We start from the raw sequence: 27,500 nt of genomic DNA, 5'->3' as shown, positions 1-27,500 counted from the left end.
CAATGCAAATGTCTCGTTCACTGCAGAGCAGACACCCAAGGCTATATGCTAATAGGTATTTGTTTGCTGGCTTATTATGTGTCTTTGTTTTAGTACGACCACATCAGTCACTGTTTTTAAAGCTCCTTTCTTTGTGTATTCATTATACTTGTTATATTCACTCTCATCCGCTTGTTATTTTAGTTTGGGCTGATGGCAACAAGGATGTACTTTAATCTCAAATGAGACTCACTATTTCTTAAACTATAACTGTCTCGACCCAATTACTTTAATATAATTAGTACATTAATATATACTGTATATAATATATGAATGTGTGTATATATATATATATATATATATAAATATATATATATACATTATATATTTAACATCTTAATATAACACTCTTAGGTCAGGTGTGAACCTAGTACAGTTTGAATGCATGCAACAGTTACAGACCTAGTCAGGCTAACAAAAAAAACATAAACCTCAAGAGACCAGTGTGTTTTTTAACACTGAACAAGGCAGAACTTAAAGGCTGCATACAAGATACTGGTCACTTATGAATAAATTAAGTAATTAGAAAAGGGTTTGATGACCGATTTCAACTCTCATGCGATACTATTGATACTCTGCAGTGTCACTTTACAACAGCAGATGGCAGCAGCTAGCCTGATGAGTTCAGTCACAGCTCCTCTACTTCAGCTTGTGTCATTTTCCTGTCTTTTGACAAAGCAAGAGCACTTATACTGACAGCCTAACAACAGCTGGGGTGGGTTGTGAAACTGTGGAATTTCTCTCTGTGAATGGGCCAAATCTCACAATCCTCACCGTTCATCACTGGGGCTTATTTCTGACTGTCAGTAACAGCTGTCTACGGCTGTTTAGCAGAAACACTTCCTTCTGCCATGTCCTAGAGAATCAGCAATCCGTTCAGCACTGGACAATGTTTCCTGTGTTTTAATGATAATATGGCAACATGTTAAATAAAGTTTTCTGTCTATCTTATCAATCCATCCATCCATGCCTGCCATCTCTCTCTCTCTCTCTCTCTCTCTCTCTCTCTCTCTCCCTCTCTCCAGGACCGTCTGTTCTTTGTCATGGAGTTTGTGAATGGTGGTGACCTTATGTTCCACATCCAGAAGTCCAGACGCTTTAACGAGGGTCGTGCGCGCTTCTACGCTGCGGAGGTCACCTGTGCTCTCATGTACCTGCACTCTAAAGGAGTCATCTACAGGTGAGCTCACCTGTGCTCTCATGTACCTGCACTCTAAAGGAGTCGTCTACAGGTGAGCTCACCTGTGCTCTCATGTACCTGCACTCTAAAGGAGTCATCTACAGGTGAGCTCACCTGTGCTCTCATGTACCTGCACTCTAAAGGAGTCATCTACAGGTGAGCTCACCTGTGCTCTCATGTACCTGCACTCTAAAGGAGTCATCTACAGGTGAGCTCACCTGTGCTCTCATGTACCTGCACTCTAAAGGAGTCATCTACAGGTGAGCTCACCTGTGCTCTCATGTACCTGCACTCTAAAGGAGTCATCTACAGGTAAGCTCACCTGTGCTCTCATGTACCTGCACTCTAAAGGAGTCGTCTACAGGTGAGCTCACCTGTGCTCTCATGTACCTGCACTCTAAAGGAGTCATCTACAGGTGAGCTCACCTGTGCTCTCATGTACCTGCACTCTAAAGGAGTCATCTACAGGTGAGCTCACCTGTGCTCTCATGTACCTGCACTCTAAAGGAGTCATCTACAGGTGAGCTCACCTGTGCTCTCATGTACCTGCACTCTAAAGGAGTCATCTACAGGTGAGCTCACCTGTGCTCTCATGTACCTGCACTCTAAAGGAGTCATCTACAGGTGAGCTCACCTGTGCTCTCATGTACCTGCACTCTAAAGGAGTCATCTACAGGTGAGCTCCAACCCGTCTGTTGGGGTGTGAAACACACATATTGACGTTACACACACACACACACACACACACACATTTACACAAGTACACACCTCACACATACAAACACATTTGCACAAAGACACACACAAACTAACACAAATACACCAACACAACACACAGTCACACTTCAATAAACACACACACGCATTCACAAATGTACACTCATAGACATGCTTTCACTCTGGGTATGCCAATGTGAAGTCATGTGGTTCAAAATATTGAAATGCTTCTCTGTATTCTTAATATTCATGGTCATTTTCTTACATACTGTGTTGCAGTTTGTGTCATTTGCAGAGTAAGGCTGCTGGTCCAGATATGGTGTGGTAGTCCAGTGTAATAATAGCTAACAGTTATAGCTTTCTAGGAAACATATATTTGCATGCAGCGGTAGCCACCATATCAAAGGTCGCTGTTCTCAAAACCGCAACAGTCATGTTATGATTACACTGTGCAGGAAATCCCTACACACACCTGTGTGAGTCAGTAATATCCTATCTGGATGTGTGTACTGTAGCTCCATCTATCTTGCCAAGCCATGTGTGTGTGTGTGTGTGTGTGTGTGTGTGTGTGTGTGTGTGTGTGTGTGTGTGTGTGTGTGTACTCCCTCTCTCACTACCGCCAGTGCCTCTGACATTCCCAGAATGCCATCTGTTGGGTCACATGACCACTCTCACTAAGCTGAGATCCAATGGTTCGGACATTCCAGCCCCAAACTCCATCCAGACAGTCTGGGGGGGGACGCTGACCCCTGTGCTATTTACGACCCCCGTGCGTGGGCTCGTCTCAAGAGAGCCTCGGGGTCTGGGGGTGAGATTTATGCCTGTTGGGAACACCCAACCGAGGGGGGCCTGGTTGGTTTTCCCCTGATCTGTGCCGCGGGAACTTCAGGTGCAGGAGGGCAGGGCCGCTTGTTTTGGGTACGGATAGGGAAAATACAGAGAGAGAGCCAGGTGCTCCTAACTCGCATGGATTGAGGGACAGTTGAAGAGTGAGACAGACATTGAGATGGAGTGAGCGATAGTGAAAAAGAGTGAGTGAGAGTTAAAGAGCGAGAGGGTGTGGGGGGGGGGTTGTGGCACAAGAAGATGGTGGGTAGATGGATAGAAAGCAAAAGAGAGAGAAAGTGAGTTCCCCTGGGTGACATTTTAACAGCATGTTTTGGGCAGAGCTGCCGTCTCTGTGCGGCCACTAGTGTAGAGATATGGGTCTGAGCCAGCATTACGTAAGGTGTTTGTCCACACTCCTGCAGAACACACACACACACACACACACACACAAACACACACACACACACACACACACACACACACACACACACACACACACACACAAACACCGAAGGAGGAGGAGGATAGGGAACACAGAGAGGGTTAGAGAGGCCGCAGACAAAGCACACTCTCGAAGCACACTCCGTATCGCTGACGTTTGCGACAGGACTGAGATGTTACGGGTTCCTCAAGCTTGAGTGCATGCAGCCGTCATAAAACAAACATCACAAGACCTTTGCTCATTCTAATTCCGACAGCAAAGAAGTGCTGTCAGCTGACGCCTGTTTGCTTGTGTAGTCATGCACACGGACACAGTGTTTATCTGTTAATGGAGGAACACGTGTGGGGAACGCAGCGCCCGCTAATAATAGGGAGCACCAGTAACTCCAGTGAGTGGACTAACCTACGGGAAGTCACCCTGGTGACCCGTGATCCAAGATTAGAAGGAGAGACGCAGTAATCTACGCTAATCTGACTCTAATCCAGATTCAGGAGCCCATTCAGGAAAAGGGGCGGGTGACACTGGGAGAACTGGTGTGTCCTGGGAAAATGTCTCTATAGAAGGGCGGCTGACACTGCTAGTCCTGGCTGGTGTATTCTGGGTAACGTCACTACTGACGAGCGTTGTTCTTTTGGGTCTGCTAGTTATTCCGTGCCTGTTAACCACAGGGGCGAGCTGCAGAGGAGCCTTACTGCAAACGTTCTCTGATTTAATGGTCCGTCATGTCGAATGCAATTCTTGTCAATGAAAGCTCTTACTTAAGGGTGCAGTCCTTGATCATAATCCATTACACTTCTTGTCGAATTCAGACAACAAACAAAGTCCTTCCGAACCGAGCTACGCACTATTTCAACCAATCAACAACATTCCCTCAGGATCATAGAAGAGAGAGGTTTATTTGATTGGCTGTTGAGCTCAGAAATCTACAACAAAGGACTGCCGCTTTAAGCTCCATGCCACACGCAGTATAATAATCAATGTTGGATGCATTATGGGATGTGAAGAGCGGTACTTGCTAACCAGCTGCAGAGCTGGAACTGTTGCCTACTCAGCCTTATGCCAGTGCGCTGTGGCTCCTAACTCACAAGTCTGTGCCAGTGTGCCAGCGTGCTGTAGCTCCTAACTCACAAGTGTATGCCAGCGTGCTGTGGCTCCTAACTCACAAGTGTATGCCAGTGTACCCGACCGCAGTGCCAATGGAAAGGGGGAAAGTGCCACGCTGTCGGCCGGCTCTCCGCCACTGTGGCCGTGTGATTCTGCATGTTCGCCACCCCAGCCCACAGGGGAAGACTGCTCTGGCAGAAGAGTGTTTTCTCTCTTACTCTCTCTGTCTCTCTCTCTCTCACTCACTCACTCACTCACACACACACACACACACACACACACACACACACACACACACACACACACACACACACACACACACACTCACTCATACTCATTCACGTCTGTGCTCATACATATTCTGCATATTTGCTGGGAAAGGCACCTCAGTGCTGCTGTAGAAGAGGGAATGAATGCAGGGCATCGGGTTCAGACATACACAAACATAAGCAAATACTCCATCTCACTTCCACTCTCTCTCTCTCTCTCTCTCACTCACTCACTCACTCACTCACTCACTCACTCACACACACACACACACACACACACACACACACACACACACACACACACACACACACACACACACACACACACACACACACACACACACACACACACACACACACACACACACACACACACACACACACACACACACACACACACACACACACACACACACACACACACATACATGCTCATGCATATTCTGCAGACTTGCTGGGGGAAAGGCACCTCAGTGTCACCTCAGGACATCAGGCTTAGACAAACACAAACATGAGCAAATACTCCATCACACTTTCTCTCTCTCTTAATCTTTCTCTCTCTCTCTCTCACACTCACACACTCTCACACACACAATCTCTTTCACACATAAATGGGTAAACATATGTCAGTCATTCGTACACATATTTACCCCCACACTTTCTTCTGCATCATAACCACTTATCAAAACACTGTCACTGTCATTGTGTGTGTGTGGAAGTGTTGTGTCTGTCTATATAATCTCTCCCTGGGGCTGTGTTCATTGTGATGCACGATGCATGAACCTGTATCGAGGTCACACATGAGGGGCCTGTGTCTGCTTGTTTGCTCGTAGAAAAAAATACAGAAAAATGTTGGAATTGTGTCAACTCCTTCCAGGAGGGGGCCCACATCAAAGTCCCATCAGTCCACTCTGTTTACCATTGGGCCAGTTGCTCTCTCTCTCTCTCTCCATGCTGGCTCTTGTAGATGTGCTTTACTGGAAGCATCTCCTCCTCCTTCCCTCCCTCCCTCCCTCCCTCCCTTCCCCTCCCCTTCTCTGCCCAGAATGCTCTTCTTGGCCCAGTCCCCAGCAGGAAGTTACTCATTCGTCTCCCGGCTGCTAGTCTGATCAGAGTTATTCAGCTCGGTGCCAAGGGTTTTTTCCATTATTGCACACATTGTTTTTTAGTTTGTTTTTGCATCAGTTTTTTTTTTGTCTCCCTCTCTTTGCCTTCATCTCGCTCCACCCATATTGGGTGGGATGCTTTTCCAAGGATAACCACGAGATACCAAACCTCCTGTGTGAAATGTTTCTGTGGTTTGGTTCAATTACCCCACCCCATGCCACAACACCTCTACTTCTCCCAGAAACTTCTCGAAAGAGAGAGAAAGAAAAGCAAGTGAACGATTACTGTAATACAAAGAGTGACGAGAAACCCCTCTCTCCCTCCTCCTCTCTCTCTCTCCCTCTCTCTCTCTCTTTCTCTCTCTTTCATCTCATTCTCCCTCTCTCTCTCTCTCTCTGTTTGTCTTCTGGACCTTTGGGCCTATTTTTATAACTCTGACTGAACAAAGAAAAAGCCCACCAACCAACACGCAGAATGTCATTTTCTGTCTGGACTTTATTTCTCTGCTACAAAATGTCGGTCAAATGACTATTTTAACACTGGCTGTTGAATCTACCACAGACCGTGGCAAAGGAATTTGAGTTATACAAATTATACAGAGTTATGGCTGCCACCTGTTCGAGCAGAATACTAATAGACTGTACTCATAACCCCAGCTGGTGTGGCTAGTATGTGTTGTGTCATAGTCTTCTCACCTGGGTGTGTTTGTTGTCTCAGGGACCTAAAGCTGGACAACGTCCTCCTGGACAAAGATGGCCACTGCAAACTGGCTGACTTTGGCATGTGCAAAGAGAATGTGTTCAGGGGGGACATGACCTCCACGTTCTGTGGGACACCAGACTACATAGCCCCGGAGGTGAGTCAGTGAGGGATGTAACTGTGTGTGTGTGTGTGTGTGTGTGTGTGTGTGTGTGTGTGTGTGTGTGTGTGTGTGTGTGTGTGTGTGTGTGTGTGTGTGTATGTGTACATGTCTAACAGTCTGTGTGTACACATGAAAGTGTGGTGGACAAGTTGCTGCTGACAAGTTTGTACCTATGTATTTGTATGTGTCCTTGTGTGCATGTATATCTGTGGACCAGTGTTTGTGACCAGCAAGCCTTCAAGAGAGATCACTGTGTGTGTGTGTGTGTGTGTGTGTGTGTGTGTGTGTGTGTGTGTCTGTGTGTCTGTGCGTGAATGGGGATGTGTGTGTTGTCACAGAATTCCTCTAAATGGCTACATCTTTCGGGGTGTGCCGATCTCTGTAATAAGGCACTTGTTTGTGTGTGTGTGTGTATATGTGTGTCTGTGTGTGTCGCCTACGTACATGCATCTTGGGGCTTGCATGCACGTGTGTGTGTGTGTGTGAGAGAGAGAAAGGACCTCTATGTATATCTCATGGCATGTATGTATGTTTATATCCTTGTTTCTGTATTTGCGTACACATGTACTATTTGCACGGTTGTGTATATGTGTGTGTACATGTGCATGTTTATATGTGTATGTGGGTGTGTGCATGCATGCATGTTCATTTGTATTTGTGTGTGTGTGTGTGTGTGTGTGTGTGTGTGCGTGTGTGTGTGCGCGCATACGTGTCCAGATCATAGAGGAGAAGCCGTACAGCCACTCTGTGGACTGGTGGGCCTTGGGCGTGCTCCTGTTCGAGATGCTGTCTGGGCACGCTCCGTTCGAGGCGGAGACGGAGGACGAGCTGTTCGAGTGCATCCGCAGGGAGACCGTGGTCTACTCCTCCTGGCTGAGCAGCGAGGCCGAGGACATCCTGAAAGGAGTGAGTTGAACCCTCTCCACTACAGACACCTCCCCACTACAGTCACCTCCCTACTACAGTCACCTCCCTACTACAGTCACCTCCCCACTACAGTCACCTCCCCACTACAGTCACCTCCCCACTACAGACACTACAGTCACCTCCCCACTACAGACACCTCCCCACTACAGACACTACAGTCACCTCCCTACTACAGTCACCTCCCCACTACAGTCACCTCCCCACTACAGTCACCTCCCTACTACAGTCACCTCCCCACTACAGACACTACAGTCACCTCCCCACTACAGACACTACAGTCACCTCCCCACTACAGACACCTCCCCACTACAGACACTACAGTCACCTCCCCACTACAGACACCTCCCCACTACAGACACTACAGTCACCTCCCTACTACAGTCACCTCCCCACTACAGTCACCTCCCCACTACAGACACTACAGTCACCTCCCTACTACAGTCACCTCCCCACTACAGTCACCTCCCCACTACAGACACCTCCCCACTACAGACACTACAGTCACCTCCCCACTACAGACACCTCCCAACTACAGTCACCTCCCCACTACAGACACCTCCCCACTACAGTCACCTCCCCACTACAGTCACCTCCCCACTACAGTCATCTCCCTACTACAGACACTACAGACACCTCCCCACTACAGACACCTCCCCACTACAGTCACCTCCCTACTAGAGACACCTCCCCACTACAGTCACCTCCCCACTACAGTCACCTCCCCACTACAGTCACCTCCCTACTACAGACACTACAGACACCTCCCCACTACAGTCACCTCCCCACTACAGTCACCTCCCCACTACAGTCACCTCCCAACTACAGACACTACAGACACCTCCCCACTACAGTCACCTCCCCACTACAGTCACCTCCCCACTACAGTCACCTCCCCACTACAGTCACCTCCCTACTACAGTCACCTCCCTACTACAGTCACCTCCCCACTACAGTCACCTCCCTACTAGAGACACCTCCCTACTACAGACACTACAGTCACCTCCCCACTACAGTCACCTCCCCACTACAGTCACCTCCCCACTACAGTCACCTCCCCACTACAGTCACCTCCCTACTACAGTCACCTCCCTACTACAGTCACCTCCCCACTACAGTCACCTCCCTACTAGAGACACCTCCCCACTACAGTCACCTCCCCACTACAGTCACCTCCCCACTACAGTCACCTCCCTACTATAGACACCTCCCCACTACAGTCACCTCCCTACTATAGACACCTCCCCACTACAGTCACCTCCCTACTACAGTCACCTCCCCACTACAGACACCTCCCCACTACAGACACTACAGACACCTCCCCACTACAGTCACCTCCCTACTACAGACACTACAGACACCTCCCTACTACAGTCACCTCCCCACTACAGTCACCTCCCCACTACAGTCACCTCCCTACTACAGACACCTCCCCACTACAGACACCTCCCCACTACAGTCACCTCCCCACTACAGTCACCTCCCTACTACAGTCACCTCCCTACTACAGACACTACAGACACCTCCCCACTACAGTCACCTCCCTACTACAGTCACCTCCCCACTACAGTCACCTCCCCACTACAGACACTACAGACACCTCCCCACTACAGACACCTCCCTACTACAGTCACCTCCCCACTACAGTCACCTCCCCACTACAGTCACCTCCCTACTACAGACACCTCCCCACTACAGACACCTCCCCACTACAGTCACCTCCCTACTACAGTCACCTCCCTACTACAGTCACCTCCCTACTACAGACACTACAGACACCTCCCCACTACAGACACCTCCCCACTACAGTCACCTCCCTACTACAGTCACCTCCCTACTACAGTCACCTCCCTACTACAGTCACCTCCCTACTACAGACACTACAGTCACCTCCCCACTACAGTCACTACAGACACCTCCCCACTACAGTCACCTCCCCACTACAGACACTACAGTCACCTCCCCACTACAGTCACCTCCCCACTACAGACACTACAGTCACCTCCCCACTACAGACACCTCCCCACTACAGTCACCTCCCCACTACAGACACTACAGACACCTCCCCACTACAGACACCTCCCCACTACAGTCACCTCCCCACTACAGACACTACAGACACCTCCCCACTACAGACACCTCCCCACTACAGTCACCTCCCCACTACAGTCACCTCCCCACTACAGACACTACAGACACCTCCCCACTACAGTCACCTCCCCACTACAGTCACCTCCCTACTACAGTCACCTCCCCACTACAGTCACCTCCCCACTACAGTCACCTCCCCACTACAGTCACCTCCCCACTACAGTCACCTCCCCACTACAGTCACCTCCCTACTACAGTCACCTCCCCACTACAGTCACCTCCCCACTACAGTCACCTCCCCACTACAGTCACCTCCCTACTACAGACACTACAGACACCTCCCCACTACAGTCACCTCCCCACTACAGACACTACAGTCACCTCCCCACTACAGTCACCTCCCCACTACAGACACTACAGTCACCTCCCCACTACAGACACCTCCCCACTAGTCACCTCCCCACTACAGACACCTCCCCACTACAGTCACCTCCCCACTACAGACACTACAGACACCTCCCCACTACAGACACCTCCCCACTACAGTCACCTCCCCACTACAGACACCTCCCCACTACAGACACTACAGACACCTCCCCACTACAGTCACCTCCCCACTACAGTCACCTCCCCACTACAGACACTACAGACACCTCCCCACTACAGTCACCTCCCCACTAGACACCTCCCCACTACAGTCACCTCCCCACTACAGACACCTCCCCACTACAGACACTACAGACACCTCCCCACTACAGTCACCTCCCCACTACAGACACTACAGACACCTCCCTACTACAGACACCACCCCACTACAGACACCTCCCTACTACAGTCACCTCCCCACTACAGTCACCTCCCCACTACAGACACCTCCCCACTACAGTCACCTCCCCACTACAGTCACCTCCCCACTACAGTCACCTCCCCACTACAGACACCTCCCCACTACAGACACCTCCCCACTACAGACACTACAGACACCTCCCCACTACAGACACTACAGACACCTCCCCACTACAGACACCTCCCCACTACAGACACTACAGACACCTCCCCACTACAGACACCTCCCCACTACAGACACTACAGACACCTCCCCACTACAGACACCTCCCCACTACAGACACCTCCCCACTACAGACACTACAGACACCTCCCCACTACAGACACCTCCCCACTACAGACACCTCCCCACTACAGACACTACAGACACCTCCCCACTACAGACACCTCCCCACCACAGACACTACAGACACCTCCCCACTACAGACACTACAGACACCTCCCCACTACAGACACTACAGACACCTCCCCACTACAGACACCTCCCCACTACAGACACTACAGACACCTCCCCACTACAGACACCTCCCCACTACAGACACCTCCCCACTACAGACACCTCCCCACTACAGTCACCTCCCCACTACAGACACTACAGTCACCTCCCCACTACAGACACTACAGACACCTCCCCACTATAGTCACCTCCCTACTACAGTTTCTTGAGAACAGCATTTTGTACACAAGAGTGTATAAACTGGCGTATTCAAACGAAACAAATTCACAAGCTAAGCTCTTAACTTCCTTAGTGTGGTGGCCATTGTGTGAAACTGTTAAAACCAAGTGACTCTCGACTCTCGACTTTTTGTATTAGGGGATTTCTGAAATGTTGTTATTTGTTATAGAAATTCTTAACTGCCTGCAAACTATCCAGTGTCACGTTGCAGGACCACACTGCTCACCAGCGTTCCCCCATGGCCTCTCTGCATCCATCTCCATTACCCACCCGTCTTAGCCAGACCTCTGCACCCAGGTGTAGGGGCCTTGGTAGAAGAGATGACCTCTGTATAACCCCTCCAAGAAACCATCAGGCACATTATCAGTCTGGACAGCTACAAAGTATGCAGGACAGAGGGGACGGGGGAGGGGGGTCGGGCTGAGGGACAGAGTGACAGAGAGAGAGAGAGGAGAGAGAGAGAGAGAGAGAGAGAGAGAGGAGGATGATAGAAAAAGTGAAGGATTGACTGTGAGAGAGTCTGTGGAATAGGGAGGGAGAGAGAGAGAGAGAAGGAGATGGTGAGAGAGGCAGGAATGGTTGAGAGACACAGCGGGTGAGAGAGAGTGGAGAGAGGCTTGCCAACATGTTGGCTCGACTGAAAGGCTGGCTGTATTAGCACTGACTCAGCTCTGCCACGTGCCATGTGTTCACTGGACTCATTCATTCCACACCAGTGACCCTCCGTCTGCCAGGGCCCATACTGGGTCAGGCTTGAGCTGGACCATAGAGCTCCGCTGCAATCCGCACAGGACTGGAGCACATTGAGCCTGTCACTATTGAATAATGCTATGGAAAAATCACTATGACATATGGCAGCCATACTGAGTTACACAGTATACGTATGTGCTGCAGTTAGAGTCATAAGAATGGCAAGTGCTATGTAAGGTAGAGAGAGCTTATCTTGACCCTAAACAAACTTTAACACAGTACCATGCTAAGTAAACTGGTAGACAACCAAATAAATAGCTACATATCGTCAATCTTGTTTACCAGGAGAGACAGTAATGGCAACAGAAACTAGGCAGTATAGGCAGATTGAGAATTTTGTAAGAAATAAAGTAATTTAAAGTTATTAATTTACCTTCTGTGTCGCCGTGTCTGCACCAGTTGCATTTGATTGCAATAATCTGTTAAAGTAAAAGGAACATTTGACTGTTTTATTTAGGGATTGTTTAATTTAGTACCTGCCTATGCCAGCTCAAGATTTATCTCATTGTCAGAGTGAAAACGGATCTTGGCTGTCAGCGCCCAACTATGAAAATGCATTTGTCATTCTTAATTGTGCAATCCCTGAAACATCAAGCTATTGTCTGCAGAGCTCTGTGTCATCAGTAAGTGCGTAGGCAGCCATGTCTGATTCAGCCTTCTGGGCGCAGATGTCCTCAAACCAAACTGTCCTGACACCTGGCCTGACACACCACTTGCCCCCGCCATCCGTCACCTGGGGGTAATTAGGACTGCTGATTGACCTGCTCGAGGGGCCCAGAGAGATCAGCTGACCTCCTTCACCTCCGTGTCCTCCTTTGTGACCTCATTAGGGTCTGTCTTGACACAAAAAGAGTGGTCAGCAATGGCTGCCCTAATGAGGTGGAGAGTGGATCTCCCAGCACAAGCCTCCGCTTGTTCGCAGCAAGGCCAGCGAGCTCTGTCCTAGCCCTAGACCCTCGCTTTGTATAGATGTTTAGTCGTGGTATTGCAGGGAATATACACTCATATTGGCTAGTGAATAAGCGTGGAGTAAGTCGACTGACAGCAGTGGGTTCCTGTGGCCGATCTTTATCAAGTGGCCATTGGCTTTCACCCGGCCATTTTGCTCCGGTTGAATGGGCATAACTCATGGCAGGTTTGGCGTCAAGAAATCTGTCTCCATGCAAGCCTGTCTTAAAGGCTCACTTCTTCTATGGCCAAAGTCTCATTGTACCTATGACTTCAATAAGGCATGCCATGTCTGTTAACTAACATTAACTCTCACCTTGTCACTACCAGCATTGCCTTTGTGTGTTTGATTCCATTTGGATTGCGCTGTGTGACCCTGTATATTTCTGTTATTTACTGTAATATGGGTCTGTGTCTATGTGTATAGTTGTTTTTCGCTTGGTGTCAACCTCTGTGTCTACTAAAAGAAATTGTTCTCAAAAAAGATGATTGTTTTGGCCAGGCCAGTGGCCATATGCTAAGGGTTTAACAGGCTTTGACAATAGCTTGGGACACTTCATACAAACTTTTCTGTCACAATGAAATCCCTTGCCTGAGCCCGGTCTGATCTCTGTGTGCACAGCTCCTGACCAAGGATCCCCAGTGTAGGTTAGGCTGTGTGGAGAGAGAGGGAGGGGAGGACGCCATCACAACACACCCGTTCTTCGCCGGCCTCAACTGGAACAGCCTGAAGAACCGAGAGCTCGAGCCTCCCTTCAAACCCAGAATAGTAAGTCCAGTTTACGTACTACACATCGATGTCCAAATATGAATTTACTGATCTTATGCACTTCTAAAGGCACTCTTCTCACCACCTCCTAAAGTACACAACAGAGGTGAGTAAATCCCTGTGAAATGTAAAATGATTCAAAAAGGTATCACGTCTCAATAATTGCATTATTTCTAAGTTGACAAGTAGGGTATCCTCTTATGTACAATCAAAAAACAAGACGGAAAAGGATACAGGAAGGTTGGTGACCAACTAAGCTATAATTAAGAGGTATACAGTATCAGAAGCTACCACTAATCAGAGGCGTCCTCCTAAAAATGACGACACAGACAGCACACTACTTGCACAATCTAGCTCTGAAGAACAGACGTGCAAGTGCTTGAGACTTGGCACAGGGCTTATCAAAGGTAATCAGACTTTCTGTGACAGCTCAGAGAGTGCAAAGGACAATGCTTAATGTCAACCTCTATAGACAGCGTCCAAGAAAAAAAAAACATTACAAGAAGCCTGATGAGTATTGGGAGGCCATTCTTTGGTCAGATGAGACACATTTGACAAGATACATTTGTCTCATTTGGTTCCAGCATGTTTAGCATGAAACTGGCTAGGACTACCACAGTGAATGCATAGCCCCGACAGCGGTGGGAGTATGATTATGTAGGGCTGCATGAGTACAAAAGGTGTTGGGGAAGGCAACCTTTATAGATGGCACCATGAATGCCTGTGGATGTACCAAAATACTGCCCGACACGAGGACTCCCAGTCTCCAGAAGCCTGGCAGAAGAGTGATATTCCAGCATGATCTCAAGCACACTGCCAAAAAAGTCATGCCAGAGTGTCTAAAGAAGACAAAGGAGAAAACTGACCTGGCCAAGAATGTCGCCTGGCTTGAATCCAATAAAAACTCGTTTGGAGTATCTTAAAGAGGAAGAAAGAGCCACACAACCCCTCCAAGCAAAGAGCAGCTGGAAGAAAATAGTCTCTGAAGAATGGCAGAACGTTTCACCAGAAATGTAGGCAACACTGGTATCCTCTATGCCAAGGAGGATTGAATCTCATAAAAAATAAAGGTGGAAAGATTTGAATGCACGTAATTTAAGATGGACTGACTTTTGTTGCATTGAGTTCCTACTGTGGGGCCTGTGTTTTCAAATATAGCAAATCTAAACGCTTAGTTTTTCATTTTACATGAGCGCAAATACCTTACTATTCAACTTCGAGGTAATGCCATTGCTGTTAGGTGATACAGTTTTGAATCGTTTGACGTACTGAAATTGCACAGGGGAGTGCACACTCCTGTTGAATACTGTATGTGTCACACCCATCTAGGTAATGTGGCAACTGCCATTGTGCTCCAGTGCATGTGAAGCTCCTAGTTCAACCTTGATACTGCCAGTTTGCTTCAGATAGATTGTATGGAACTCATCACATATTGACTGTATTGACTAAATGAGGTGATTATGATTACAGATACAGATACAGGGTACATAGAAGACGACAGCTGAGTTTATATCACTGTTTATATTGTTAGAATATTGTTTCAACTCTCTCTCACTCTCTCTCTCTCTCTTCCCTTGTAGAAGTCACTGGAGGACGTGAGTAACTTTGACCCGGACTTCACCCAAGAGGAGGCCACACTCACTCCCATCGAGGAGGGTCTCTTTGCCTTTGGCAACCAGGAGTTTAAAGACTTCTCCTTCACAGCTCATTCAATCGAACCCCCCTGCTCTGATCTCTGAGCCCATGGCCTTGTATATAAAATGATGGGTTCTACAGCAGCTTCCAGCTATTCTTGGAACTGTTTGACCATCAAAGCCAGAGAGGAACCGGAGCTTTAAGCAACAAGCACATCAGAAAGAGACTGGGCTTTGGTCACTTTGTCTCCGTTAGTTATATTCCTGTTTGCTGTGAACACTTGTGGCAGTACCATGTACCGTGTCCCCGGAACATCTCTATGTGTTATAATGCAACATGAAATCAATTGCCTAATACAAAATAGGTGTGATCATGACATTCCTACAATCGAGGGGGGGCTTTATAGTCATGCATAAACAGTCACACATTGAAGGGGAAGATTAACCGAATATGTGGAAAGGAATCCTAAGAGTGTGTTGTGACAGTTAAGCCTTTTAAATGATTCAAAAGGCAAGGTGCTCATGATTGTGTCACGACAGAAGAATTCATTTTTTTATGACTCGAACAAACACGTACCTCTCTGTTTCCACATAACGAGCATCAACGCCTGAGGCCCGGTGAAGGGCACCTCTGTGTGGAGATTGTTTTCCTCGACCTTACCCTCCTGCTGTGAGCTTTTGGTTCTGCTTTAATAGAATTACCTTTTTTTTCTGCTTTGCTAGCAAGCTTCTGCTTTCCACAAATACTCAAGAGGAGGATATATTTCCAGTCAGGTTTCCTAAATTAGGTCAGACATTTTGTTTCAGCACCATCCCAGTGGACAAATGATTTGTGAAAATATTCAGTACCACTGTTGTTACTGAGATGTAATGCAAAGCCTGTGGCTTTGGTAAACAAATCGCCTGTGGCCTTATTGGGTGGATTAAAGGGACTGAAATAGCAGAGATGTTTTATTTTGTTTGTTGTTTTTCCCAGACTTGCCAGTTGGAAATTCTGAGTAGCTGTACTGCTAAGGGATAGATCCCTGGGGTTTGTAATAAATTATTTTAGCGCAAACGAGACCTCAGTGAAAGAGAGAGAGAGGGAGAGAGACCATTTTATACTTAACTGCACTGTGCCCCCAATAAATAAACTTGTTACATAAAAGTGTTTGTCATCATTAAGCTTGTGTGTGTGTGTGTGTGTGTGTGTGTGTGTGCGTGCGAGCGAGAGAGCTTTATCACATACACAGATAGAAGATCAGGGGTACTGATGATTAAACCATATCCTATTGAATAATACAGAAACATGGTGGATGAACCTGACCTACATAAATCAACAGGTTTTATTCTCCTCATTTCTGTTCTCCTATTCGTCTTGCCTTGTGTTAGCGCTAGCTGATGGCTGAGCGTGATTATGGCAGTACAGCCATTCTCATCGAGCACTGACAGAAAAAAGGACACAAATAAAATGCAAAGTCTCACGCGCTAAAGTGCAGCTTACAGCACCAATGCTTACATTTAAGAAAATTAGACCATTTCATCAGCTTTGTGTCCCTGGTGAACGTAGAGATATTAAAACCAAGATCTAAAGTCTTACTCATGAAAAGTTCAATTAATAACGTGCGTCTGACTGTGATCCAAAGCCTTTTTCCCTTCTATAGCTCTTGGTTGAAAGACATTCCTGAGCAGTTATGAGCATTTCATCTGTTTCCAGATAACTGGTAAATCAAACTCTGGCTGCATTTGTGAGTTGTGACTCATGAATCTTTCAACCATGAATCAACCATCAGCATTTTCTTCAAAAAATGGGGAGAAGCTTTTTACCAACTAAAGTGGTGACAACAACCAGGCCTGAAATCCCCCCTAGGATTGCAAAAAAAATATCTAATTTTCAGTGTCTCTCAACATGATCCTATATATGAGAACTGGAAAGTCCAAATTTAACACCCCAGCCTATGATAACTCAAAACATTGATCAACGGTCATGTTTTTCATACAGGGTACTTTCCTTTCATGACCTCTGTTTTTGTCCCATGCTGGATTGTACTCTACCCTTAGACTGAGGCCTTCTGGTAAAAAGTACTGACTTATTTTTAGCCCTGCGGCCTCTTGTGCATTAACATATGACACAGGAGCGCCCCCGATATATTTCCACCCCTCTTTTGGTAAACAGAGGTTGGCCATAGATAGCCTTGATGTGTATGCTGCTGATGTGTCGGTGGACAGCCACTCAGGGAAATCTGTGTGCTATTTTCTGATGTAGTTTACACACGGTAGTTGTAAAGTCGATACACGTGATGCAGTGAGGTGGCCTAGTGTTATGTCTTTTGTGTGTCGAAGCTGATGATGAGCTGGTTTCCTAGGTCGTGCCGCTGGACTCTAGGCCCTCATGTTATTGGAGAGAAAGGAGAAATACCCTTAGAACAGCTACTGTTTTACTCTAAACTTTTATGTTTAGGTACTAAAAATGATGGTTAAATCCAAATTCAACCTTGCAAAAGCAAAGCATCTGCAATCTGCTGTGATAAGATTCCGAGCACCACTCGATGACTGATTCGTTAAATTAGGTTGATTGATTAGGTTGAAGGTGATCTTGGTCTGGATTGGGAGGGTTTGAAATTTACAAAACTGAATGCACTGGCTGAAGGCCATTTGTCTTTAATACAATACATTATTTTTTGAATTCAAATTAACAACAAATTCTCTCAAGACACACTCATATAACTTGGAGTAGAGGCAGAGAAAGGGCTTGTTCCTGAACTCGGAGAGGCTGTTTATACGAAGTCTAGTTTGTCTCCGTCCGTAAAGTTCAGAATACAGATAGCCCTATCATTTAGACGAACACTCTCTATCCGCACACGGTATCCGCAACAATCCAAATCGGGGGTAGAAAGTGAAATGAATTGAAACCATTAACTAATGCTTAAGTGCTGTGTGTGATCTAACAGCTCTGCTCCATGTCATAAAGTGATGCAGGTAAAGGGATGCAACACAAGATGTGATGCAGCTGGCCAAATCCCCCCAGACAAAGGCTCTTATCTCCATAATCACAATGAGGATTTGAAAGGGCAACAAGACAGCTGACCTATCTCACCTATCCCCGATAATCCTCTCATATCAGATGGATACTCTCCCACTCTATGAGAGAAAGAAAGAGCGAGCAGCAACTGACATCTACTATTTCACCCTTCCTGTATTACCCAATACCATAAAGTATTTATTTATTTATCTCCACTTTGCACTATTGTTTATATACTCCTTGGATATTTTTTTAAAGACATATTGGATTGTTGACCATTGCACTTTTGTATTGTATTGTTTTGCACTGTTGTATTGTATTGTTTTGCACTGTTGTACTTATTTGCACTGTTGTATTGTTTTGTGTTGTGATGTATATATGTGTAATATGTGTAAGCACACTGAGAGCCACTGCACCAAGACAAATTCCTTGTTTGTGCACACTAACTTGGCCAATAAAAGCTGATTCTGATTCTGATCCTGTGGAATGGCAGGCAGGAAGGGAAGTGAAGGAGGCCCTAAATGAGCCCTTCAGCTGACACTGAATAGCTTTGCTAAGGGCAAGGCCAGCGGTTCTATAATTAAGACAAATATAATGTGAAACAATATGCTGAGTGACCAGACTGTTGTGGCGACCTTTAAAGAAATAAAAGGCTATGCTAAATGTAGTTGATGAAAAGATCACAGCCATACATCACATGAGTGTCTGGGGGAGAGTTGATGTCCAAAATGTGTCATGTCACCAGGGGAGGTAACCTGAGTCTGTGTTTGTGTGTGTGTGTGTGTGTGTGTGTGTGTGTGTGTGTGTGTGTGTGTGTGTGTGTGTGGAGGCTCAGTGTGCTGTGCGATCAGGTGAAAGCACTCAGTGAGGAGCAAATCCCATGAAGGCTTTTGTTTGGCTTGTATCAGATTCCCAGCTCTCACAGGAAGAGAATGCCGGGCCGAGTGTGTATACCATGCGTGCTCACTCTAGTTCTTTATTTCTCAGAAAAACCACACCATCCCAAACCTTTTGGAGAGGTTTGGTGGTGAAGCACCTCTGAGATTCAATGTTTTGTTGAGTAAAGCTTATTAAAAGCACCCAGTGCAACATTAGGGCATAAAAATGGAAATGTTCTGGATAAGACAATCTTTATGATATTGACATTTACTTCACCATATTAGCACATTTGCATCCTTATTTGATACTTTGGGCGTTAAAAAGAGTGCTAAAACTAGCTGCAAGAGTGTAGCCCTTTATTTATTGGTGTCACCAATAAATAAAGCAGGATTTCAGTCAATGGAAAAATGGCCTCTCCCCACCGACGATTGTTGTTGTTTACGATTTTCTATCAGTTCTCACCACACAACGACGTCTCATCTTTGCTCCTTGAATGTCGATATGTAATGGTATTGAGTTATTGAAACTTACGTGTAAAAAAGAGTCTCAAGCCTATAAAGTTGCACTGGGTGCCTTTAAAGGACAGCTGAGCACTGACATCCAGGTCATTTTACTTACTGCTCTGCTCTTAACGACCTTGTCTGAGCCAATTCTTCTCACATGAAAATTCAGTGACCTCGAGATGTGTCGAGAGGCTGAGCTTGTGTCGTGATGAATACTCTTTAATCAGTAGCAGCAGCCCGCAACTGCATTAGCTGCACACTCTGACAATACCTGGCTTGATGCAACCCCATTAACACGTTTGAGGCCCCAGGAAAGACATGTTTTTGCTCACGTTTGTAATGTTCTCACCACAGTTTCGCATTCAGTATACATGGGGTGATTTTCAGGGAATTACATTATCTGAATCAAGTACAGTGGACCATGCTTTTTTTTTTTTACCATATATTTCCACTTTTGTAAGTACACTATCTAGTATTTATATGTTCATGTTATTTCTGGAGAAGCAGACATAGTACCATAAATAGCCCACACAATGCCAAACCATTGGAAAATAATCCTCAAGCTGTCTAAAGGAAGTTTTAGAGGCAATTCATTTAAATTCAGCTATCATTACAAATCTAATTACGGAGGAAACCTAATAACATATGTTGTAGTTGGATGTGCTCAAAAGGGCCAAGGATTGTGAAAAGGGACTGAGGTAGGAAGTTACCATGACTAACTAAACAAATATAAACAGCAATATCATAAAGAAAAACAAACATAGTAACTGGCTGAGAAACATTCAGACATTAACTATTAGTTTAACATTTGAGGAAAATGAGACGCTGCCTGTGGGTTTAGTTGCAGTGAAAACAAGAGAGAAAAGTCATGTCAAAGTCCATCCTCTGCTGAACAACTCAGCAAATGAGCTTATCTTCCCTCTTCTATTGGGAGAGAGAAAGAGCCTGAAAATGAACCTTCATTCAGACTCCCAACAGGGTACAGTCAATCTATGACAAATGGTATGCCTCCAGTTTGAGAAAGTATTAGGTGTAGCTGATCTGAAACTCTGGTCCAAAACAGTTAACTTTCTCTTAACTTCCACGAGTGTGACGTAAGTAAGATATCCGTTGTCTACGAGGCATGTGATTGCGCGTTCCCGAAGCTCGATCGGTAGCGAGCAATACTTCCCTCAGCGTACAGAGCAGATTCATCTCACGGACAGACAAGCGACTCTTTTGTGCTGTGACATTAGATAAACCGTGTCGTAGAAGACGGTTTGGTTGACCTTCAGCAGAACGTACGGTGGATCCCTTTGAAGAAGAAGAAATTAATAAAGCATCTAGTTTTAGAATTCACCTGGAATCCGAGTCACGTTTTTTTTTCTGGGATATCCACATCACATTTGCAAGCCACGTCCTTCAGTCATATCAGAGCACTAGCTTACGTTAGCTAGTGTTTTTAGTTGTATCGCGGTGGTCTGGGAAAACCATACACATTGATGGATGCTGGTGTTACCACTGAAAAGAAAAGGTAAGTGAGTCTTTGAATCGTATTATTTGTATTTATGACGGAAAGACTTCAATCTTTGTTGTTGTTATGAGAAGACGGATCTAATGTGTACTGGACTGTTGTTAGCAGTCTGTCCAGTTAGCTAGGTCGCCATTTTGTTTTAGCTATACTTAAGAATTCAGGTCTCTACGTGGATTTAGCCGAAACGGTAAGTTACCCCAGCTAAATTTGATATATCCCGTTAGCGTTTATGAATCGGCTGTTGACCGACATAACTTGGTTGACGTTATCTACCCCTAGCAACGTTAGAACTATTGGACTAAGATAACGTTGAGCTTTCGTTAGCCTTTAAGCCTGGGTTTATAACAACAGTCAGAATGGTTTTGAACATTTTGACAGCCTTATGATTACCTGGCCGTGGAAGTCATAAGGGAATATATGGTAACTAGCTTAATCTTTAAAGGAACTGTTGTTTAGCATGGAGACCTTAGCCACGGAGCGCTAGCAATCATGTTTTGGCTTGTGCACCTTCAAAGATAGCCTGTCAAGCAAAGTTTGCACCCTGTCAACGTGGTGCCTAACATGCTGTCGTTTACTCATATGACCGTTGATGGAAAATACATTAACATCCAGTTATTTGCACATTGCCTGGAATTTGATTGCTGTTTTGCTTACACCTCACTCAGATGGAGAAGTTCATTAAAGTGTTGTCTGTCTTTTGTAAAAGTAACTTGGTGCTCGCTATTCATGCAGGCTTTGTTTTTGTTTTGTTTTATTGAAACACTGCCTAAAAGCTTAATAACAGGCCTTTGAAATAGCAGTGTGTTACTTGGTTTAAATTAATTCTCAATGCTTGAAGAGTAACATTGCTGTTGCCATTCTACAATTTCAATCAAAGGGTGTTTGACATGATATTTGATTGCATATTGTTGTCAATAATTAATAAAAGTGCAAACAGACTGAATAGAATTGTCAATAGGAAGAAACACTACATTTTCAAATAAACACTATGGCTATCGATCTAAAATGTTTTTTTTTTTTTTTTTCCATCAGAAAATGAATCATTAGTCCCCTGTTAGATGTGTGAAATAACTAGAAATTGGTTGTTAGGTCTTGCAATCCTATGGATCTATTGCACCAGGTTATTTGAATCAGCCTCCCTGCTGGATTTGTTCTTAATCAAATTGACCAAGGGTTAATGTCCAACCCCATACATTTACTGTATTCTGCTTGTAATCTTGGCTAAACGATTCACACTGATTAACTCAATATCCTGAACGTTATTTGGCCTCAATGAGCAAACAGGAAGGAGACATGTCTGGCCCTTCAGACCGTGACAGTTTGAAACAGAACTAATTTGTTGTGGGGAAGTTGCCCTGAGAAAATGGGAACCTTTTGTAATTCGTACATTTCTGTATATTTAAGGTGATAGATCAAAAATCCAAGTTTGATTGATGAGGGATTGTTTTGGTAAGTTTATATTTAAATGGAGAGGTTAAGTGGACATCTCCATAGATCTCAGAACAACCCCTGTTGCCTCCCCAGCCATCTTCATATCTGATTCACCGCATTTCATTGACGTCAGACGGACTTCCTGTCTTTATATGTGGCAGGATGGTCTACCTTAAAGTTGCTGGCACAGCAAACACACATTCTGACAGCAAACCGTTTTAGCGCCTCGTAACTTAACAACTTTTATTTTTTTAGTCCTATGCAGATCAACACATTAACCTGTGTGTCAAGTAACCCACTGTAAGTAATGTGAATATAGAGGCAGCATGCAGAAGGAAGTCTAGGTGAGCTTGCAACTTGCCTGACTGCAATATGGTAGCCACAGAGGTCGCCCTGTGCCTGGTCTGTATCCTGTTCTTACGTCAAAGAAATTGGTCAAGAGTTTGTTTATAAGCAGACTGAGAGTAACCTTTCCACAAGGTCTTGGTTAACTTCCTTAGTAGGTATCAAATTTGGCCTGGTGACATTCACACTTCACACAAATGTTTGGGCAGCACTTGTGAAAGCTGACATTCAACCAGGGTTCAGCTCAATTGAACCATGAATGCTAGGCCTACCATTTAGATGAACACAACCTTAGTTATGCCAAAAGTATCATAACAGTCTGAAGCCCACAGTATTTTTGTGTTTGTTTTTTCAGTAGTTTGTGAACAATACACTGCACATTTGTTTTGAAAGACGAAAAACGCCAGGGTTCTCGAGCAGATCTACTGTTGAGGCTATTTTTGAAACTTGCGTGTGGAAACCCTGCCCCGGCTGTGTTTTTGTGTTAGATTAATCTGTAGCTCCGGGGCTTCGGTCAAGCTGGCCAGCAGATTATTTTGTCTCTCTCTCTCTCTCTCTTTCCATTTGTGTGTGTGTGTGTGTGCCCACTCTGTGCACTGTGGCATGCACATATTATGTAATGCAGCCAGGCCTGGATGGCTCACGAGTTTGTCCTAGGAAGCATTCAAGGGGATTGGCCATCGAGTGTCAACTAACAGCCATTGGGACGGGAGTACAGCTGGTGGTTGTGTGGGGGGGTGGCTAAATGGACTGTAGTAGTGAAGGATCACACTCACTTGTCACGCACACTTGTTGACTCTAGATTGCGGCAGGTTTGACTCATCAATGGTTTGTCTACTTGCTAGCTTGGTCAATCTGTAGATGTGCCTCCACCTCTACTAGACATGGACGGAACCTTCTGAACCACAGATCGGCGTTGTAGCAACACTGGCCTACCGGTTCCCATCATTGTTTTTTTTTTTGTATCTTCAAACCTCCATTGAAGGAGCTTATTGCAAAGATTCTAATTATTATTGGAGAGGGTAGTCTACTGCATCATCATTTGTTGAGAGTACCCACGATCATGGAAATCCTGGAAAAGTAAGTGGAATTTTAAAGTCCTGTTTTCCAGGCCTGAGAAAATCCATGAAATTCAGTAATTCCAGCACTGGTGTTTCCAATGACAGTCTACAAACAGTTACTTTACGTGACATGCTGTATTTAGCAGACAGCTGTTAAAGAAGTCCACAAGACTTTATTTGTGTTTGGTCAGGTGCAAGATGTTTGTAGGATGAAAAAGTGTGCACAAGTAGGCCTAAATAAGAGATTTAAAAATATTTTTTAGGATATTGTCGATGGTGCAAATAAGATTGTTAGCCTAAGTGTCGACTAGGGCTGGGATAAACGATTATTTTTTAAACGATTAATCTAGCGATTATTTTTTCGATGCATCGATTAATCTAACGATTCATTTTTTCAGTTCGATTTGATTCGATTATCGATTATCTCCCCATTAATTCACTAATAGCAATTTACTATACATGTTGATTTCTACATCTGGGGAAAAAAACATGAATCCCTTGACATTGCAATATGTGTTTGTTTATTGCTCCTCAAAATTCCAAAAGAAAAAAGAAAATTGAAGAAAATCACCTAACCAGGTCATAAAAATGTTGTCTGTAACACTCAAAAACAGAATACATGGTTAAAGACAAAGAACCAGCTTATTTTTGTGTGGAGGAACGTAAGCATTCCAACATGCTCAGGAGTCAGGCTTGCCCTTTAATTCCAAAATAAAATTGAAAATTGAATAAGGATGAACAAAAATGATGCATCGGTGCGAAATATTTTGCGTCGACGTATTTTTTGCGTCGTCCCAGCCCTAGTGTCGACCTAATAGAGAAGTCGGGGCAGAGAATGTGTGCATTGCGAAAGAGCTGAAAGGGTTGAAGTTGTGTGACCTATTGCCACCATTTGCCATCACTTGCGTCAATTTGGGGTTGGCGGAAATCCATACATTTCAAAATACAGGTGGAGATTGACGTCAGTGAATAAAACCACAGACTTTTTTGGATAATATTCAAACCAGTCACACAGGAAATGGCCTTAAGACAAGACAGCAGGCACTGGACTAATAGCTTAGCGTCATTTAGATACACTCATGTTTGGCTTGATCGGAATGCTGTGAACAGAGTCCCAACTAGCCTACTCTTAATGAAAGCACAGGTAAATGAAGGGTTTGGCTGAAACAAGTGCCAACTGAGGATGATTACAGTGGACAGTGCCAATGATTAGGCCTGCTGGTAAAGAGCTGTAGTAAGAGAACAATAGGAGTTTCCTCTTTCAGCTTACTATGAACTGTGTAGTTACCTCAAGAGAAAGCTGAATGACATTTGTTTGCCAACTCTGTGCCCTTAAGTCTGTACCATATTTGTTGCTCTTTTGTTGTTGTTGCTTTGTTTGGAAAAAGTGTGTGTTAATTCCCATAAAACACGAGTGGCATCAAGTTTGGCGAAAAGATTCCATAAATCTAAATTTGCTGACTGCCTTGGATTTTGCCAAATGACGCTATAGCCTATAATTCCACGTTTCTGTGGCCTAAATGGCTGTTTTAAACATGAGCAGTGTTGCTGGAAATGGAACATAATTGAGGTTGTGCTGAGGGTGTTTGGTTGCACAGCCATGTCATCAGTCGAGTCTGGCCAGTCCCTGGGTTTAAAACAAGGGACATTTGCATTACTGACCTGTACAGTCAAGGTTCACTTAGCTTTGTGGCTGAAATGGCAAATGGCTTAAGCTGTCATATTTGGTAGTGATGAAATGTGGGAACATGGGTAATGCAAAACTAGCAAACTTGTGAAGAATATAATATAGTGATCTCTAAATAGGTAACACTTGGAAGTGGCTGTAACTCTGATGATGCTTGTAAACTTGGGAAGATAACACTTTATAGTGTTACTTAAACCCCCCTGTAACGGACCATTTGACAAGCAGTTTGTTTCTCAGTGCAGTGAGACCTGATGCTAGTCTTGTCTTCTTTTCCCTCCTTCACTGAGCGACTGGCTTGGTTGCTATCCTCAGCTGGCTTGGTTGCTATCCTCAGCTGGCTTGGTTGCTATCCTCAGCTGGCTTGGTTGCTATCCTCAGCTGGCTTGGTTGCTATCCTCAGCTGGCTTGGTTGCTATCCTCAGCTGGCTTGGTTGCTATCCTCAGCTGGCTTGGTTGCTATCCTCAGCTAGATCTAGGCAGTGGAGGCAGTTCTCTGAGCAGTTCTCTTGAAATGGAAGCGTTTCTCAGGTATTTGGAAACGGGCAGAATTAAGGAGCATATTTACAGAGATTACCCAGTGATCATCAGTAAATTAATGTTGTCCAATAGGTAACTTGGAGCAGGTCAGTTTATTTAGGCTACATGGTCAGATGCTTAGCTTGAGTTGTCTTAAGTTTATTTTGATCAGATGCTTGTCTTAAACATCTTGATGAACTAAAGCTGTCTTTTGAGGTAGAGGCCCGTGTAAACGTCCACCTGTGGGATTTTGCAGGTTAGGGCAGTACAAAATGTGAACGATGCGGGCGGCAGGGCAAAATATGACCTAGTTATGTGGGAGCAAAACAGGGTCTATGTGGGATCCCGTGCATTTGTTGAGGTTTGTTTATGACCTTACTGAATGGATCACCAAGGGATTGGTGTGTCCACTCCTTGTATAAAATAAATAAATATCAAATGAGATCAAAATGGCGATTTATGGTCTTGTTAGGATATGACGCATCTTTATTTGGGTCAACTTTTGTGAAATTCCGGAGGCAATGCTGGTTTTACCAGAGAAGTGCAACATTCAGGAGGTGTCCTGCACTCGCACACACGAACAAACACACACACTGGCACACATTCACACACACACACACACACACACACAAACTCAATGGCAGGCCAGGCTCTGTGTTATTTTTTGACACTCAGGAGCTGAAAGTGGCGTTGGCTGGCACGCGCTCCGTGCCTTTGGCAGTGACCCAGGTAGTGAAAAAGAGCCGCTGCTGTGCCACTCCCTCCGCCTGGAACCAATAGCATTGAGGTTGCTCATTACTCTGGCCCGTGGGCCTCCGCCAACAAGACAGCTATGCTATGTGTGTGATGGGAATGCGCTGCGTGATTAAAAAGAGAGGAAAGGGAACTCGACTGACCTTGGTCCTGCTGTCTATGGTTTAGTCTAGGAGTTCTCTTGTTTCCTTTTTTCTTCTTTGTAGCCTTTCTGTTTTCTGTTCAGCTGATAAAAAGAAAGTGAACCTGTATTAATTGGTCGGGTGTCTGTCTGTCTGTCTGTCTGTCTGTCTGTCTGTCTGTCTGTCTGTCTGTCTGTCTGTCTGTCTGTCTGTCTGTCTGTCTGTCTGTCTGTCTGTCTGTCTGTCTGTTTTAGGGTGAGCTCGGAGCGCAGGAAGGAGAAGTCCCGCGATGCCGCCCGCAGCCGCCGAGGCAAGGAGTCGGAGGTGTTCTACGAGCTGGCCAATCAGCTGCCCCTGCCTCACAATGTGACCTCCCACCTGGACAAGGCCTCCATCATGAGGCTCGCCATCAGCTACCTGCGCATGAGGAAGCTGCTCAACACGGGTCAGTACACGCCATAACACCAAACATCCTGAGCAAAAAGGATATTTTCCATATAATG

General features: G+C 45.5%; 2 protein-coding genes across 3 annotated transcripts in view; both read left to right on the top strand.

The window, feature by feature from the left end:
* prkchb (protein kinase C, eta, b) overlaps nt 1–15,291 on the top strand; it is a gene marked incomplete at both ends in the record, with an annotated part of 30,470 nt that extends 15,179 nt beyond the window's left edge. Inside the window, 5 exons of the mRNA XM_080860378.1 lie at nt 1,065–1,219; nt 6,404–6,542; nt 7,266–7,454; nt 13,406–13,552; nt 15,133–15,291. Of these exons, the coding sequence (XP_080716504.1) occupies nt 1,065–1,219; nt 6,404–6,542; nt 7,266–7,454; nt 13,406–13,552; nt 15,133–15,291 (789 nt within the window). The remainder of the gene's footprint in view (nt 1–1,064; nt 1,220–6,403; nt 6,543–7,265; nt 7,455–13,405; nt 13,553–15,132) is intronic.
* A 5,446-nt stretch (nt 15,292–20,737) lies between these two features.
* hif1ab (hypoxia inducible factor 1 subunit alpha b) overlaps nt 20,738–27,500 on the top strand; it is a 15,736-nt gene continuing 8,973 nt past the window's right edge. Inside the window, exons 1-2 of one of the 2 annotated variants that reach the window (XM_080857713.1) lie at nt 20,738–21,082; nt 27,252–27,442. In XM_080857713.1, the coding sequence (XP_080713839.1) occupies nt 21,051–21,082; nt 27,252–27,442 (223 nt within the window). In that variant the 5' untranslated portion in view covers nt 20,738–21,050. Of the gene's footprint in view, nt 21,083–23,666; nt 23,939–27,251; nt 27,443–27,500 lie in introns of those variants that run through there. The other variant, XM_080857714.1, reaches the window with a different exon arrangement.

Source organism: Sprattus sprattus (assembly GCF_963457725.1).
Source record: "Sprattus sprattus genome assembly, chromosome: 2".
In the NCBI taxonomy this organism is placed as follows: Eukaryota; Metazoa; Chordata; class Actinopteri; order Clupeiformes; family Clupeidae; genus Sprattus; species Sprattus sprattus.
The sequence above is the reverse complement of the archived record's forward strand: the minus strand, read 5'-3'. Positions and strand labels throughout refer to the sequence as shown.